The 17,887-nt window shown below is 56.4% G+C and overlaps 2 protein-coding genes across 5 annotated transcripts in view; one reads left to right on the top strand and one right to left on the bottom strand.

Moving 5' to 3' along the window:
- The window catches only part of LOC144731433 (tumor necrosis factor alpha-induced protein 8-like protein 1), a 62,220-nt gene extending 54,381 nt beyond the window's left edge, over positions 1 to 7,839 (top strand). For all 4 annotated transcript variants that reach the window (XM_078612469.1, XM_078612468.1, XM_078612470.1 and 1 more), the window contains one exon: positions 3,387 to 7,839. In XM_078612469.1, the coding sequence (XP_078468595.1) occupies positions 3,392 to 3,952 (561 nt within the window). In that variant the 5' untranslated portion in view covers positions 3,387 to 3,391 and the 3' untranslated portion in view covers positions 3,953 to 7,839. The remainder of the gene's footprint in view (positions 1 to 3,386) is intronic.
- A 3,266-nt stretch (positions 7,840 to 11,105) lies between these two features.
- On the bottom strand, positions 11,106 to 16,841 carry MINAR2 (membrane integral NOTCH2 associated receptor 2). Its single transcript, XM_078612409.1, has 3 exons — positions 14,770 to 16,841; positions 13,567 to 13,796; positions 11,106 to 11,318 (listed from the first exon to the last, which is right to left on the bottom strand). The coding sequence occupies exons 1-3, from the start codon at positions 14,891 to 14,893 to the stop codon at positions 11,106 to 11,108; spliced, it is 567 nt and encodes a 188-aa protein (XP_078468535.1). The 5' UTR covers positions 14,894 to 16,841.
- Positions 16,842 to 17,887: the final 1,046 nt, after the last annotated feature.

Genomic DNA, 17,887 nt, shown 5'->3' with positions numbered 1-17,887 from the left:
GTGGTTACACAATTACACGAATATTTGGATAAATAATAACACGCGGCTTGCTGGGCGCCCTGGAGCTTCAACACACCTGCCGGTCACCATCTCATCATCATCATCGCCACCATCACCGCGGGAAGGGCTGGGGCGCGTTACTCCTTCCACGGTGCCCCCCCCCCCCACCTGCTGCGGGCACGGGAAGCGGGGATTGGGAGCGTGCCATTGTGCGCAGGGAGGGTCCTCCCGCCACGCCCCCCTAATTAGGGGCTTCCGTGCTCCCAAGGAACGCCTAATTGGGCTGGGTAGGGGTATAATGGCCACGTCCAGACACCCTTAATTGGTCTCCAGTGGCTTTTAGGGCCCATCGCAGAGTGCATCGATGTCGCTGACCCGCCTTGGCTCGCGCGGGGGCAAGGAGGCGCACGTGACGGGACTGGGATTGGCGGTGGAGTGATTCTCCTCCTTGCACTTGGCCACTGCGCTGTGACCCCGGTCGTGTCACTCGCGCCGCCCCTCCCCCCCTCGGGGTTTTCCACCCCCCCTCCCCCGCATCGGAGCTCAGCTGCCGTGCGGTGATGCCGCTCGCGCCGCGGTTTCGTTTCGGCAGCAGGGAGGCCGAGTCGCTGTCACGGCCGCCGATTGAAGCTCGTCCCGTAACGAGCCGCCGGTGCCGGCAGGACGCCGCCACCGCTTCCGGCAGCTGCACCGCGCTTCACTCAGCGCCGTCTGCCGTGCGGCTTCCTAGCAGCAGCCGGCGGTGGGGGGGGGGATTTCGGGGGGGAGGGGTGGCGGGGGACGTTTTGTGCTGCACCGTTGATTCGTTCCACAGTCCAGAGACTTCCAGAGAGTTCCACAGTCCAGAGACTTCCAGAGAGTTCCACAGTCCAGAGAGTTCCATAGTCCAGAGAGTTCCATAGTCCAGAGAGTTCCATAGTCCAGAGACTTCCACATTCCAGGTTTGTTTGTGAGTCTGTTTGGCTTCATGTTGGGGGGAAACTGGAAGACCCGGAGAAAACTCACCACACACAACAGCCGGTGGGTGACCGAGATCCACGGAGATCGACTCCAGTTAAGCCGCTGTACTGCCACCTTCTGGCCACCACCTGGCAGTCCAGCAGATTTGGGTAGTTGCACAGATCTCTGTGTGATCCACCAACCCCCCCACCCAAGGTGGCGAGGATCAGTCGTGCACCGCCGCACCCGGTGGGGGAATTATGTTTTAGTTAAATAATTAATTTTAGAACCACGCTGGGCATCGCTGTTCACCAGGCGACAACGCATTGAGAGATGGTTGCATTGCTGAGCAGGCGAGAGGCTCTGCCAACTGTTGTGTGATGGTGGCCAGTGGACGGGACTTGCAACCCAGAGGTCGCCGGTTCGACTCCATGTCCTGGCACGGCGGTTGAAACAACGGTGCAGGTTCCCTTCGCCACCCCTCCACGTCCCCCACCCGCCGTCTCTGTCCATCCAGCAGTGGGAGTGAGTTCACCCTCGTCTGTCGATCGGCAGCTCGCGCGTGGCGGGGTGAAGTGTGGGCACCTCCACCTCTTCCAAGAAGTCTGGCCTGGCCTGGAAGAGTAGACCAAGTAACCGCCGGAGGCACTCTCAGCAGCGACGTTGGCCAGCAATTGCAGATTTGCACCTTTACCTTTAACAAGCGAGAGCTTGGAGATAGCAAACGTCCGTCGGCTGTCGCCGTGGTTATGTAAAAGACAACCGTTAACACCAATTAAGGAAATCGCGAAAATGGATACCGGCGGTGCGGTCCCCTGGGTCATTGCCACCGTCGCGTGGAGCGGTTTGACGCGCGACCTTTCCTGTCACTGCCGATTTACGCCGAGGAGTGCGATGATGCCCTAATGATGCCCTAATCCCCAACAACAACAACAACAGCAGCAGCAGTCACCATTCGCCACGAAGTGGCACTGACGTCACCCCAGCGCTTGTTTCAAGCTGAATGCACGTTGAGGCCACGTGAAGTCTCAAAGGCGCGCTGGCAGGAGGCAGACTCGGGGGTGCTCGGGGTCGACTGACTGAGATGACTCACAGATGCACAGACCTGCGCTCCCAACCGTACCAACTTTCTGCGTTTTAGCCGCACGACGCTCTGCTTGTTGTCAGCGTTGCTCTTTGACCCTCCGCTGCTGCTGGAGGGCGACTGCCTCCAACTGCCGAGTAGCGTCCTTCACGAGCCTTCTCCATTGAGGCCGATCTTGACACCTTTGGTACCAGTCATCGGCAAGCCTACTCAGCCCCACACCCTTCTTTACTGCATCAGTCCATCTTTTTTCTAGCCCATGCGAGACCCATTAAGCCCCCTCTAACCAGTCATATATCCAGGATGGTTCTTAGAAAGGCCAGCCTGAATGTTTAAAGCCGGTCCAGATATTATTTTAAAGGGCTCCACGTTTCGAAAGCAAAGAGAAGGGAGGGCATAGCGGTGTCCAAGAAGACCCGGGGAGCTTCGCGTGGAGTGGTAGGCCTGGTAGTTTCCACACGGCGTTATGGAAATGGATGAAAAGTTAATACCACTGGATTGATTTGGAGTGAGATCTCCACTGTAAGTGGGCACCTGCGAAGGCTGTCACGGCGGCTGGTGTGGACGGCACGTGCGCCTGCACATACCTGTGTGTGTGTGTGCACGTGTAGTGGGGAACGGTCGTGTAGTGGTTAGCGCACTGCGCTACGAACCCGTGATGATTACCTGAACCGGTTCTGGGCCTCCCCTAGGTCGACTCGGTCTCAAATGAGTACCTGGTGCGGTATGTAAACATCGCCACTGGGGAGACAAAGGTGGTCGGGCGTGGTGCTGGCCACCCAACCCCCTTATGTGCCGTGCTGGCCATCATAGGTGCTACTCGCTAACAGAAATTGCCCCAACAATCTGTTAAGGCTACACGGGGGATCTTTGTCTTTGAATCGTGGGGCGGTGACACTGCGGTTCGAAGCCGTCAGTCACCCTGGTTAATACCGCCGTGTGTATTAGCCGTAGCAATGCTACGACTACGTGCTGTCTGCTACAAAGTAGACATTAAAGATCCATCCCTGACTTTATTCGCAAGACGAGGCCATTTTGTGCTGGCGGCATGGTCCTAATTTATGCCAAATGTGAAAAATTACTCGCAAATTACATCGTTGAGAAATGCGTAGCAGTTGTCACCTACGACTGCAAAAACGTATTGAGGCTTTCCTGGTAAACAAGCGTCATCATAATAATAATAGTATGACGCGTGTGCGGTTGTCACGGAGAATGATAGGCTCGGTCACCCTGGTACCCAACATCTCGGGCTGTTCTGCAGCTCCGTCACTGAGCAGCAACCGCGCCTCGTGACGAGCCGCGCGCACGGTCGCTTCCAGCGCAATCGCTAATTTTGAGTGACCGTGCGTGCGTGTGTGCGCAGTTGACATGGAGAGCTTCAGCTCCAAAAGCCTGGCCGTGCAGGCCCAGAAGAAGCTGCTGGGGAAGATGGCGACGCGCTCGGTGGCGGGCTTCCTCATCGACGACGCGGCGAGCGACGTGCTCGACGAGCTGTACCGCGCGCGCAAGGCCTTCTCGCACGACCGCAAGACCTCGCAGAAGGCCGTCAAGGACCTGGTGAAGGTGGCCGTGAAGCTCGCCGTGCTGGCGCGCAACGGCCAGTTCTCGACGGACGAGCTGGCGACGGCGGAGCGCTTCAAGCGCAAGCTGAATCAGGCGACGCTCACGGCCGTCAGCTTCCACGAGGTGGAGTTCACCTTCGACCGCGACGTCCTGGCGCGCACGCTCGACGATTGCCGCGAGATGCTGCACCGCCTCATCGGCCACCACCTCACGGAGAAGTCGCACGCACGCGTCGACAACGTCTTTCGCAGCTTCGGGGACGGCGAGTTCCTGGCGGCGCTCTACGGCACCGAGCCGGCCTTCCAGCAGCACCTCGCCAAAATCTGCCAGGGCCTCAACAAGCTGATGGAGGACGGAAACATTTAGTCGCCGGGCGCCGGCCAGGGGACCGGTTGTGCCGGCGATGCGATTCGAAGCCCTGATGCAGGGAGCGCGAGCAGAAGAAGAAAAATAGTTGTCGTTGAGAGAGAGAAAAACGCCGTTCGCGAAAAGCATTTTGAAATGTAAATTTAACTTTGGCGGTTGTGGTCGTTGTGTCGCTGTGGTTGAAGAAAAGATGGAAAATGAAAGTTGACTCTCCCGGTTAAACAAAAACACGCATTTTTGTGGGATTTGCACTCCTGGAAGGGTTCAGGCATCGTTTCGAGGGGAGTGGGAGCGTTGGGTACTTGATGAAAGTTGGGCACGCGGGGTTTGGTCAAACCCAAATGTTGTGAGTAACCTCATTCCAAAGCCATTTTTGTATCGTATGAGTCGTGTTCAAGTGACTTTGGGATCACGTGCTGTCGTGGTTTGCGTGGCACACAGGCTCACAGTGCGAGCAGTCATTGCGGGGGGGGGGGTCTGTCAGCACCAGGGGGCCTGGGCTTTGTCACCTTTATACAGTTCCTGGGATTCCACCGAGGAGCCCACGGGCCTGACCCCTTCAGTCTGACAGAGACAAACAGAACAGACGGGAATCTTTGCTCGCCCAACGACGTTTTGCTCGGAAACTATTGCGGTACAATCTGTCGTCGACAAGACCCTTCCCCGAGTTGAGAACGCCCTCCCGCGGAGAGATCCTGCACAGCCGCATTTTGCACGCTTGTCGAGTCTGGAGGGAGGCTCTGTGTTGGGGGTTTGTATAGTTATACGAGAGCCGCGGACTCTCTTGAGTTGTTTATTTTCGGAGCCGTGCCCCGACCAGGGAGCGAGATGCAATTCGGACGCGTCGCACGCCCCACCAAGTGTCGGGGGGGTACAGGAGCTCAGGTGTGCACACGCTTGTACATATCTCTGCGGGGCAAAGCGTCCCTTCGCCCGCCGTGAGTTCGGCTGCTGAAACGTCCGTGGTACAGTTTAACGGGGGAAAAAACGCGTAACAAAAATACAACTCCTGTTACAGACATTTATAGACTCTTGGCAGCACAGGCAGACCGCTGAGGAATTCCTGCATTCATTGGTCCATTCCATGACGTGCCCGGGCTGATCCCTCGCAAGGACTTTGTTATGAGCGCAGTGCAAACTTGTACCTCGCGCGGAGACGCCACCCTGGTGTTGCGGCGTCACACGTCGGTGTTTCGCCAGATGTGCGCGCGTCCCCTTCATCCCCTTCTCCAGTGGCACGTCTGTGCCGATCCAGCGCCGGGCCCCCCACGGTACGGGCGGTTCCCCCACCGACGATCGGCCCGGCCAAGCCAGAACCACACCGTGGCACTTGCCTGCCGCACAAGCTGCCAGCGTCCTGGTCAATCAAACTCGTTGTTGCGTGTCAAGTCAGTGGGTACATTATTCCATCGCTATTCGCGAGGGATACGTTCCGGAGATGCTTGTGAATAAAACATTTCGCGGATAATGATACTGGCCAACGAATGTCGTACGTGCAACGTCTGCAGATGCTTCTGAGGCTTCGAGAAGCTATCTCTGTCTCTCTCAGCTCTTTGTCGCACTGTTTTCTCTATCATCACTTTATCTCATCACATTCTCTGTCATCACTTCCTCTCTCAGTGCAGTCGTCGTGCGATTCGTGGACAGCCAACGAAGGAATTCCATACACCGTGAGGGCGCACGATGTCACCGTGTCATCTACATGTGACTCGACTCCTTCAACTGCATGCAACGTCGGCAGCGCAGGACGATTGTTCAGTGGAGAGAGGTCGACGTGGCCAGGTGTGGGTGAACACAAGTTCTTTGGAGTGGACGGGGGGGGGGGTAGCAAAGCCGTCTGGGGTATTTTAACGAGCGGAGGATGCGTCCACTGCGCCCGTCTGCTCTTTACATCTTCATCTCGCATCATCGGCGGATCTCTCACATCGTCATCTCACATCGTTGGCGTGCGCGGGAGTGAGTGTTTTTTTTTATGGGGGAGGCGGGGGGGGGGCACAGAGGGATGCCGTGCGCGGCGCGGCTTCGCGAGCGCGCACGAACATTTTGCTAGCGGAATCGGCGCGCCAGAACTATGCGGACATGGTGATGATAATGATGATCGATTCCTCTCCCGGACGATTCTCTCTCGCCGACGATCAGTGTCGGCTTGCGGATTTAAGTTTGCGGAGGCAGCTCGGACAACCACGGGTTTTCCAGATCGTTGCGACTCCGTGTGCGTAGGATTTCAATGACCGAGGGTCTTCGACACTCCGGAGCTCCCGCTAATGGAGGCCTTTCCGCCAGCAGGGGCGTAAGCAAGGAATTGCAGGGTTGCACCTTTGCCTCGTCCATACATAAACTACGTTCGGTATTCCTTTGAACCAGTCATACCAATTGCACATGTTGACCCGAAGCTGGAAAACCCGATGCGGATGTTGTTGCCATCTGGAAATGGAGTCACAAGTTTTGGGATTCTCGTTTTGTCGGTACGGGACGTTTATGGAACGTTTCAATTTGTTTGGGGTACGTCGTGTTTGCCTTTCCCCCGCTCTCGAGTCGCCCCCTTTCCCTTTCTGCCAAGTGGCGCATTCCATATCAGTGAAGCTCGGCGGCCAGTAGCCGTGCGTGTCAGAATGCCAGTCCGTGTTGCTCCGATCCGGTGCGCATTTTCACATCCACCATGAGTGAGCTTTTGATATTGGATGGTGTGGAATTCCGGAACGGAGTAAATGGGTGTGGCACACTGGACTTAGACCTCTGTCCGCTGGCCAACGGGTCAGACAAGAGTCCATGCCTTTTCATAAAGAAAAATTAAATGTTTTTACTGATTGATGAAATAAATTTGACCGTATACCTCTATAGGCATTCGCGGTTGTGCGGTGCGGCTTTACGATGTGTTTACGGTTTGTACCGCGCGGCGTTCCGCACGATGTCTGACGTTTTATACCACGCGCTGGGAGCTTCTTCAGGAACATAGTGGTACAAACCCGAAAACGCATAAAAATACGTAAAATATATAACCCAGTTTTGAAAAATATTCAAAAATAAAACTTTGATATTTAGCTTCTTTTTTTTACCCCAGTCAAAATGAAGACATGACATGGAATATTTTATTTCAACAATTAAAAACTCATTCATTGGCCGATAACATATTTCAATGTATAGAGGTCCTCAGAGCTTGGGCAATTGTTGGAAGCACCAGCTCCTTACCGCCTGACTGTTGCTACTTTAGAGTTGAAGTTTTCGTGACTGCAAGGCTCCATACTCTTTAGTTTTTTCGGTAAAGTCACGTGGGTAAAAAAAGAAAATAAATACATTTAATTAAATCACGACCTTTCGGAGGCAACACAAGCTTCCGTCTTCGGGTGGAACCGTCACAGCAAAATTACTGTATCACTTGATACAGTCTGTGGTTCCTCCTCGTGCCGGCGCCTCCGACTCGTCCCGTCTCTCTCCCTCGACGAGAGCGAGGGAGCGAACACCGTGCGGTGGCGGTGGTGGCGGCGTTACGAGTTGACATTATTTATAAATGCATTCAGGGCACAGTTGACGAGGTGGATACATGTTTTTATTATGATTATTTGCGTAAGTGGAATCTTTTCTCCTGCTTCTAAGTGAAACCTGCCCCACTTAAAGTTGTTCCCGCTCGTGACGGCGCTCTGATCTATTAAACAACAACGAGAGACGGAATGGGAGCAGCAGCGGAGCGTGGCACTGCACGGCGGCGGCGGCGGTGGTGGCGGCACCCCCGGGGGCACCGCTGATTGCGACGGGACGTGCGGCACTTCACCAAAAAAAAAGGAAACTGTATAATTGGGTTGTTCATATTCTTCGTGGGTTTTTTTTATGTCTTAATTTGAGAATTGTTATAATGATGTTGACAATAAAGTACAGTCGGTGTAAACCTTGTTGTGTGTGCGAGAGACGTAGAGAATCATGGTTTTGTTAATTAGATCTTTCTCCGTCTTTTTGTTTTGTTCCGACCATTCTATTCCGATTGCGCTGTCGGCTGTGGTCGCGCCACTGGGTGGAGAATCCGCAAGGCGCCTCTCGCGGTGCATCACGCCCCGTGTCGGAGAACGTGTCACAGAACGTGTCACAGAACGTGTCACAGAACGTGTCACAGAACGTGTCACAGAACGTGTCGGAGAACGTGTCGGAGAACGTGTCACAGAACGTGTCACAGAACGTGTCACAGAACGTGTCACAGAACGTGTCGGAAAACGTGTCGGAGAACGTGTCGGAAAACGTGTCACAGAACGTGTCGGAGAACGTGTCGGAGAACGTGTCACAGAACGTGTCGGAGAACGTGTCGGAGAACGTGTCACAGAACGTGTCGGAGAACGGCCCGTGGAATGGGATATCGTAGAGCTACTTCTGAGATCACATCACGTGACCTCTTATACACACACTCGGGGGTGCTGCCCAACCACGTGGCCCTGCTTCAGAGTTGTTTGTCACACGATAGTAAAAACCGAATTGTTTTAATTAAATTCTCAAAGCTGGTATATCAGACAGTGTTCATGATGCAAGTATTTGTTTGTGCAGTCATTGGTGACCCGGTTGGCACCATCAAGCCCCGCTCGAACACTTGAGAACCTGGTTCAAATCAGGACCCTTCAAGTTTATTTAGTGTAACCGGGTGAGAAGTCAAGCGACCCAGGATAGGGGCTCGTTAGCAGGAGTGACTTCGGTCACCAAATTGATCGATGATCCAGCACTTGCAATTACTCCAGCCACTCGCTCACCGGTGATCAGTCATCTCCTTATCACTCTGCTATTGCTCCTACTGCGATGGTCACCGTTCCCGTGACCGTCACTGGTTGATGTCGCCACCCATGTTGGTTCTACCGGACGAGGACTGTCTCATCCACAGTGTTCAACCACGACACTGTCAGTCACAACAACACACTCACCCTACACACCCACCCTACACACCCACCCATCCATCGTGTCGCTCACTCGTTCACCGACTCACTCGCCCACTTACCCACACACCCACTGACTCATTCACTCACTCACCCACCACACTGCAGGTCGCAATTATATTTCTGCCTCTCCCCTCCCACTGCGCGACTGATGGAATCTTCAGTTTAACACGTCGTCCGTAGGCTTTCGACCAATATTATCCATAATCGAGGTTTGTGGGTGAGATCGCAAAAATATAAATGCGTCGTTAAACCCGCCACCACCCGACATAGCCGATTAGTAAGGTTGTCACGTAAACACGCATGCCAATTAGTAACTACAGCACACCGGTTGTGTGTTGGAGAGCAAACCCGCAGCATTTACAATTCGAGGACGACGTTCTGCCGGTAATTACAACGAGCATCGCCAGGCGACATCTACAATTGTAAACGTCTCCCATCATCTCTCACAATTGTAAACTTCTCACATCATCTCTCTACCGCCAAGCTCTTGTAACGTTACCTTTACTCAATTCCAGAGAGGTCGTGTACACCAACTCGTGTACACCAACTCGTGTACACCACTCGCATCTATTGCAACTTCACGAGTGCCGTTTGTTGCTGGCCGGTGGGCGTTTTTGGGCACCGGTGATAAAAGAAAACAAATCGAAGTTGGCTCGAACCCAGATGCGAACCCAGATTCGCGAACCGAGGGTCTCAGCGGTTGCTGGTTCAGGGCCCCCTGGCTTCCGAGCTCGTGGACTTGAGGGTGGACCTGCAGCGCCCTCTGCCGCCATTATCTTTATTGTAACGATTCGGCTTCTCTACCCAAGGAAAGCTTCGCTCGCCGAGGTCTCGCGACTCGTTTTCAGGAGGGTCTTGCCAAGTTTTGGCAGTAAGGGGGGGGGGGGAGTCGTGATCGCGATATTGACACCGAGGCTCTTGCGTGGAGGATTCCCTGGCATGTGAAAGTAAACAAATCCATTGGCGTATCGACCCATCACGCGACAACTTGGTTTGATTGGCTCTGTCGGGTGGTGGAGGGTGCGGATAAAACATGTACATTTTACCTACACCGTGATCTAACCCAAAGGTAGCTCTGAATGACTGCAATGTAGAATCCTACAGACAAATTTGCGGTGTAATTTTGAAAATTTGGGAACGGCAGTGATGACTCGTTGATCCATCGATTATTAAATCGATTCGTGGATTGAATCATTTACGCGGAAATCCATTTCTATGCTTTTGTTGTTCACGCGGTTGCTGATCACAGGCCCAAAGTGGCCAGCAACAAACAGCACTTTTAAACCTTCTTGGTTCTTTCGGTAAAGTCACGTAGAAGGGAAATAATAAAATAATACAAATAAAACACAATAAAATACAATTCTCACGACGTTTCGGCCACAACGTAAGCAGCCGTCCTCAGGTGAAGAACAGGTCTGTCGGAAAGACAGTGTCTGAAATTAAAGTTGCGTGATAAAGAGGGAACGCGTCCCTTGAAATTGAGCGCAGAACGAGTGACCACGGAAGAGAATTCCCAAGTGGAAGCAGTGCGAGGGGAGCAGCGGAGTGCGGTGAGTCGGTGGGTGGGTGAGTGAGTCGGTGGGTGGGTAGTTGAGTCGGTGGGTGGGTGAGTGGTTGGTGGGTGGGTGAGTCGGTGGGTGGGTGGGTGAGTCGGTGGGTGGGTGAGTGAGTGAGTCGGTGGGTGGGTAGTTGAGTCGGTGGGTGGGTGAGTCGATGGGTGGGTGGGTGAGTCAGTGGGTGGGTGGGTGAGTGAGTCGGTGGGTGGGTAGTTGAGTCGGTGGGTGGGTGAGTGGTTGGTGGGGGGGTGAGTCGGTGGGTGGGTGAGTGGTTGGGTGGGTGAGTGAATGATGCGAGTGGGTGACCGTGTTATTGTGACCTGCAGTGTCGTGGTGGTTGAACATTGTGGATGAGACGAAGAGCAGTGGAGGAGCGACGGACGACGGTCAGGAACAATAACAACGGAGCGGCAGCGAAGGAATTGGAACGGCGTCCGAGCGGCCGTCCACCTGGGAGATGGAGCGACGGAATCGGCTTGGGTGCGGGCGCCGGATGGTTCATGGCATCGCAAGATCGCGAGAGGTGGCGGCGACGTGGGGAGCCCTTCGTCCAGCAGTGGATTGACCATGGCCGACGACGACGACGACGATTAACCGTGGCGGCCACCGCTCTCGAACCGCGAGCCTCTGCGACAAGCAGCCGACGCGGGCGGGCGGGGGGGCGGGGGGGGGCGGGCGGGGGGGGCGTCACAACTTGACCCAGAACTTGACGGCCACCGCCGCGAGTCCGGCGAGCAGCGCCAGCGCGGCGAGTGTGGCGAGGGTCAGCGCGGCGCAGCGCAGCGAGCGCCAGCGCCGCTCCTGCTGCTCCTTGCGCCTCAGCAGGGCCTCGTAGCCCGGCGTAGTCACGTCCTCCAGCCAGAACTCCAGACGCTCCGGCTGCGACGCTCGCAGCGCGCGCTGCGGGGGGGGGGGGGGGGGGCACGGGAGCGGCAAGGGCGCAGCTTCGGTAAAGAATCGGTTCAGCGTGGGCACGGCATGGTTAAAGTGTGGGCACGGTATGGTTAAAGCGTGGGCACTGTATGGTTAAAGTGTGGGCACGGTATGGTTAAAGCGTGGGCACTACATGGTTAAAGTGTGGGCACGACATGGTTAAAGCGTGGGCACTGTATGGTTAAAGTGTGGGCACGGTATGGTTAAAGTGTGGGCACAGTATGGTTAAAGCGTGGGCACGGTATGGTTAAAGTGTGAGCACGGTATGGTTAAAGCGTGGGCACGGTATGGTTAAAGCGTGGGCACTGTATGGTTAAAGCGTGGGCACGGTATGGTTAAAGCGTGGGCACGGTATGGTTAAAGTGTGGGCACGGTATGGTTAAAGCGTGGGCACTGTATGGTTAAAGCGTGGGCACGGTATGGTTAAAGCGTGGGCACGGTATGGTTAAAGCGTGGGCACTGTATGGTTAAAGTGTGGGCACGGTATGGTTAAAGAGTGGGCACGGTATGGTTAAAGCGTGGGCACGGTATGGTTAAAGTGTGGGCACGGTATGGTTAAAGCGTGGGCACTGTATGGTTAAAGCGTGGGCACGGTATGGTTAAAGCGTGGGCACGGTATGGTTAAAGTGTGGGCACGGTATGGTTAAAGTGTGGGCACGGTATGGTTAAAGCGTGGGCACTGTATGGTTAAAGCGTGGGCACGGTATGGTTAAAGTGTGGGCACGGTATGGTTAAAGCGTGGGCACTGTATGGTTAAAGCGTGGGCACGGTATGGTTAAAGCGTGGGCACGGTATGGTTAAAGCGTGGGCACGGTATGGTTAAAGCGTGGGCACGGTATGGTTAAAATGTGGGCACGGCATGGTTAAAGCATGGGCACGGTATGGTTAAAGCGTGGGCACTGTATGGTTAAAGCGTGGGCACGGTATGGTTAAAGCGTGGGCACGGTATGGTTAAAGTGTGGGCACGGTATGGTTAAAGCGTGGGCACTGTATGGTTAAAGCGTGGGCACGGTATGTTTAAAGCGTGGGCACGGTATGGTTAAAGCGTGGGCTCGGTATGTTTAAAGCGTGGGCACGGTATGGTTAAAGCGTGGGCATGGTATGGTTAAAGCGTGGGCACGGTATGGTTAAAGCGTGGGCACTGCATGGTTAAAGCGTGGGCATGGTATGGTTAAAGCGTGGGTACGGTATGGTTAAAGCGTGGGCACGGTATGTTTAAAGCGTGGGCATGGTATGGTTAAAGCGTGGGCACGGTATGTTTAAAGCGTGGGCACGGTATGGTTAAAGCGTGGGCATGGTATGGTTAAAGCGTGGGCACGGTATGTTTAAAGCGTGGGCATGGTATGGTTAAAGCGTGGGCACGGTATGGTTAAAGCGTGGGCATGGTATGGTTAAAGCGTGGGCACGGTATGTTTAAAGCGTGGGCATGGTATGGTTAAAGCGTGGGTACGGTATGGTTAAAGCGTGGGCACGGTATGGTTAAAGCGTGGGCATGGTATGGTTAAAGCGTGGGCACGGTATGTTTAAAGCGTGGGCATGGTATGGTTAAAGCGTGGGCACGGTATGGTTAAAGCGTGGGCACGGTATGTTTAAAGCGTGGGCACGGTATGGTTAAAGCGTGGGCATGGTATGGTTAAAGCGTGGGCACGGTATGGTTAAAGCATGGGCACTGCATGGTTAAAGCGTGGGCATGGTATGTTTAAAGCGTGGGCACGGTATGGTTAAAGCGTGGGCACGGTATGGTTAAAGCGTGGGCACTGCATGGGTGCAGCATGGGTGCTGCATGGGTACAGCATGGCATTGTTGCGAGCAGCAACAACAATAGCAGCATGGCCATCGTCAACAGCGCCGCACTTGGCATTCAGGGCTGCGTTTCAGCCCGACTGGCTCTGTTCTCCTGGTCACTTGACCTGGAAAATGTATTTTTTGATCTCACCCGGCACACCGCATCCAGTGCGCCTGTGGCTACGGCTGTGGCCCCCACTCCCCACCGCCGGTCACCTGCATCCCCACGCGACCCCGGAGTGACCCCCCCCCCCACTCCCCACCGCCGGTCACCTGCATCCCCACGCGACCCCGGAGTGACCCCCCCCACTCCCCACCGCCGGTCACCTGCATCCCCACGCGACCCCGGAGTGACCCCCCCCACTCCCCACCGCCGGTCACCTGCATCTCCACGCGACCCCGGGGTGACCCCCCCCCCACCGCCGGTCACCTGCATCGCAGGTGTGGGCCGAGCCCCGGGGGCCACGGCCCTGCGGCTGAACTCCTCCAGGGTCCACGCGGCCTGGCTGCGGGGGGGCACGCGGGCGAGGGGGGACAGCGCGTCCACTGCGGCGTGGGGGGCCGTGGCCCCCCCGCTCGCGGCGTCCGCGCGGTACAGCGGGTTCCTCTTGAGGGGAGGCGCGTGCACTCCGGGGCAGTGCTGCTGGTGGTCGTGGGAACCTGGTGAGCGAACGCAGGAGCAGCGGACACGTGACCAGGGTGGACACGTGACCAGGGTGGTGGTCACCGCAATGTTCGTCGGGCTCATTTCGCTCCGTCCGTAGCGCCAATCGCGATAATCGGAGGTGCGGGCGAAGGACGCAAATTAAGCACAAAAGCAGCTTTGGAGAAGCGACTTTGTCGATCTAGACGATTTAAATGTGCATAGCTCCCAATGGCTGCCTAATAGCGCAAGGAAGAGGGTTCCAGACGGCCGCAGAAGCGGCCGTCTGGAACCCTCTTCCTTGCGCTATGGCCAGCAGCCAAAAGCCGCTGCTGTGAGGATGAGCACCGGAGTTCGCGCGATGTTTTATGCTCCTTAACGAGATCAGCGAGGTGGTATCGTGGTGCATTTGTGGCACGACAAGCCGTGTGGAGTTGCATATCTATGGGACCGCTTTTCCAGTTACAAAATTATGGAAAAGCATAATAAAAGGTTTAACCCAATGGCAATAAAACACGAGCGTCAAGATGTTCAAACACCAAATAGACGCCTTCTGCAAGGCATCAAGTCTGCACTAACCACACGGTACTTGTGGTAAAACATGCAAACAACACGTGCTCTGTTCATGTATGCATTGAATTTAAAACCGATTGTCCTGCATCAGAGACAGCAGCCGGCTTTATGGCCCAGTCCCACCAGTGTCAGAGCAGAAAACGCCAAAAGGCGAACAGCACAAAGGCGATGACGCACCATCAGAGCATTCATATCTCGCGGTGAGCATCTACAAAATGGGACCTTTTTGAAGGGGGTGTGGGGGTTGAAGGAGGGGTGGGGGGTTGAAGAGGGGGGGTGGGGGGTTGAAGGGGGGGGGTTGAAGGGGGGGGTCGAAGGGGGGGGGGGGTTGAAGGGGGGGGGTTGAAGGGGGGAGGGGTTGAAGGGGAGGGGGGGTAGAGTGGTGCATCAGTGTTGGCGTGGTGCGGCTGTCCTCACCGGCCGTAGCGACGTGCGCTAGTTTGGGGTCCCTGGCGGCGGGCCCAGGCAGCAAGCCCCGGTGGTCCACCTCCCACCGGTCCCAGCTCAGGTGGTCCTGGAACCACGTACGGCACCGAACCATTAACTTGGGGGTGTGGGGGTTCTGATTATGAGACGCACGTGTTTACGATGTAGGTGAACACTTCCTATGGACGGGATCCGTCCCGTCCGGACGTAAAAGTCAGCCAGCCAGCCAGCCAGCAAAACTTTGTTTTTCTCATCCTGTACCGTGCGGCTCAACAATCCGGTAGCCGACTCCGTGCGTGAGTGTCGCGCAGGAGTCACCGCACCGCGTTACGAGCCCGGCGAGCTGAGCTCGAGTCCCGGCGAGCTGAGCTCGAGTCCCGGCGAGCTGAGCTCGAGTCCCGCTCACGGCCCAACAGCAGTGACACGAACTGCTCTGGGCGCTTCCGGCAGTGGGAGGCAGCGGCGAGGGTTGTGGATCACACGCGGATGCTGTGAAACTCTCTTCCCGTGGGCGTGGAGGTGCCATACCCTGGCCTGGCAGGAGACGGCGGCACTACAAGTGGACTCATCGGCACAACGTTGGATCAACGTTCTATGTTTTACTCGATTGGCCATGGCTTATGACGATCTCGAAGCGCTGTACTGGACACAGCAGCAGCAGACACTCGGCGTAGAGATAATATTAGAAATAAATTTAAAGAATAATTTACGAATAAGCAGAAACGTATAAATAGGTTTAAATGCGCATTTTTTAAATGTCCACAGACTCCGAGATCCCTCTGATGTCTCGTGGAAGAGCGTTCCTTGGCCTGGGGGCTACACGGGGAAGTGCTCGGTCACCCATGGACCGAAACATCGACCTGGGAATGAAGAGAGAAGATCAGCATCATGTCCAGATGTTAGGGGCCTTGAGGGGACGTGGGTGCAGCGTGTCAATGGCGTGGCCTGGAACAAGATGGTTAACAATCTTCGGACGGCTGTTGTTGATCTCGGGCATCAGAAACAACTTCACATTGCGGTGGTTAATGAGCCAGAGGATTGTGTCAAGAGTAGCAGAGTGGCGGTGCACCTCCGTGATGCCTCCTTCATTTACATATTTGTGCCTGGGTCTCTGCGTGAATCTCTGGCTCTGTGTGTGTCTCTATGTGAGTCTGTGGGTCTCTGTCAGTGTATGATTCTGTATGTGAATCTGTGGATTTCTGTGTGAGTCTATGGTCTCAGTATAAATGTAGAGATCTCTGTGAGTCGTTGGGTCTCTATGTGAGTCTATGGGTCTTAATGTGAATCCATAGATCTCTGTGTGAGTCTAAGGGTGTCTGTGTGAGTATGTGTCTCATTGTGAATCTATATATCTCTATTAAGTCTGTGCTTCTCTTATGCGAGTGGTTCTGTATGTGAATGGAGTCGAACCGGCGGACCTCTGGATTACAAGTACAGTGCGCTAAGCATGATGCTGCGTGGATGAGCTGGGCAGTGGTGGTGGCGGCTCCGCTCCACGTGGCGGCCTGCAATCCTGCGCCGTGGAGGCAGCAGCGAGGGTTGTTGGGTCGCACACAGATGGTGTGAAACTCCATTCCCGTGGGCGGCAAGGAGGAGCCGTACCCTGGCTCGCCAGGAGACGGCGCTACACAAAAGTGCGGACTCACACACATCCGCTCCATCTAAACGGGGATAGAGCGTTGCCCCCTCGCACGAGCGGGGCTTCTTCCGGGTGCTCCGGTTTCCTCCCACGTGTATAAACACTCATTAAATAGCTGAACACATCTTCATATATATAGAGAACCGCAGAGCTTGGGCGGCTCGCCCGCTTGGCCACTGCCTTCCAGCTCACGACCGCTTGATAAACCTCGACTCCACCGCGCGACGGCAGCGTCCCGCGTGCAAGACCGCCGCGGCCCGCCTCACCTGGCTGCTGTACATGCGGTTGATCCACAGCTGGCACCTGCGCAGCTTCGACGTGGGGGCCATCCCGTCCCAGAAGCCCAGGCCGCGTCCCGCCGCCTCCGTCCGGGACTCGGCGTCCAGGCCCCTCACGTCGAGCTCCCGGGGCCCGCGACGGCCCCCGTCCCTCGGCCGCCCGGAGACACCCCGGCCGGCCTCGTCGCCGGGGCCCATGGCCGCGTGGCCGCTCCTCCCCCGCGTCCCCCTCCCCCCCGGGCGGCGAGGCCTCCTCACCCGGCGGTCGCCCTCTGCGGCGCCGAGGGCTCCGGACGCGAGACGCGCCGAGTGCCGATTGACGGAGCGCGCTCCCTCTCCCCCTTAGACGGTGGCCTGACAGGTCCGCGTCTGATGGGGCCCTCTGGACAATAGCCTGATGGAGCGGTCTGCCTGGACGCTGGACGCGCGCTCACGCAACGCGCCGTGACACGCCGGGTGACACTGGACGAGGGACGGACCGTCCGGTCTCTACTCGGCAGCGTCGCCGCAAACGATTGGGGACGAGCGGCAGCGCGCGGTGGTCACGACGACGCGGAGCAGTCGCAGAGCGGCGACATCAAACGCCCTCGCTCCCGCCGAACCAGGGGTGACCTGGGCCATGGCACCCCCCTGCCCCCGTCTCTCTCTCTCTGCTCGCCCGCCCGCCCGTCCAGACTCGCGACAAACGACGGTGGCGTGGAGCGCCAGGGAACCCTCGTCCCCGTGACGCCGACGCCGCCCCCATGAAATATTCAGCGTGGCCCGGGGCGACCGCCCGGCACGGTGCGGGCACCAGCTGCGGGGCGATCGCGTTCCACCCGCAACCCGAGAGGCGCTCGGCTCGCCGTGAGCCCCGCGCCGCCGCAGCCGCCGCCGTGGCGACCGGGCCGCGCTTCGTCGCCTCTCCCGGCCGCCGAGGGACTTGGCGTGCGGAGTTCCAGGGACTTGGCGTGGTGCGGAGTTCGATGTTCGGTGGAGGTCCCCCCACCCCCGCCCCCCCAAACGCGTCGCCCGCGCGGACCGATCGCTGCGGACTCTCACGCAGCCTTCGCTATCGCCGTGAATCCCGTAAACAAAATAAAGGCGGTGGGAATGAAAAGCAGAGATCCCTACATGGGATATCCGAATCACGCAGGCGAGTATCACATTGATCCCCGCCTATATGGGATCTCCTATTCACATAGGCAAGTCT

Source organism: Lampetra planeri, chromosome 39, assembly GCF_965212315.1.
Source record: "Lampetra planeri chromosome 39, kcLamPlan1.2.h2, whole genome shotgun sequence".
Lineage (NCBI taxonomy): Eukaryota > Metazoa > Chordata > Hyperoartia > Petromyzontiformes > Petromyzontidae > Lampetra > Lampetra planeri.
Note: the sequence above shows the minus strand (reverse complement) of the source record. Positions and strands in the feature narration are given on the sequence as shown.

What these genes read in the sequence shown, in the direction of transcription:
- MINAR2 (XM_078612409.1), bottom strand. Translation starts at nt 14,893, where the DNA reads ATGGTTCGGTGCCGTACGTGGTTCCAGGACCACCTGAGCTGGGACCGG. An exon ending in AGCGCACGTCGCTACGGCCG is followed by an intron (nt 13,797 to 14,769) that starts GTGAGGACAGCC and finishes TTCGCTCACCAG; the next exon opens with GTTCCCACGACCACCAGCAG. An exon ending in GGCCCACACCTGCGATGCAG is followed by an intron (nt 11,319 to 13,566) that starts GTGACCGGCGGT and finishes CCCCCCCCGCAG; the next exon opens with CGCGCGCTGCGAGCGTCGCA.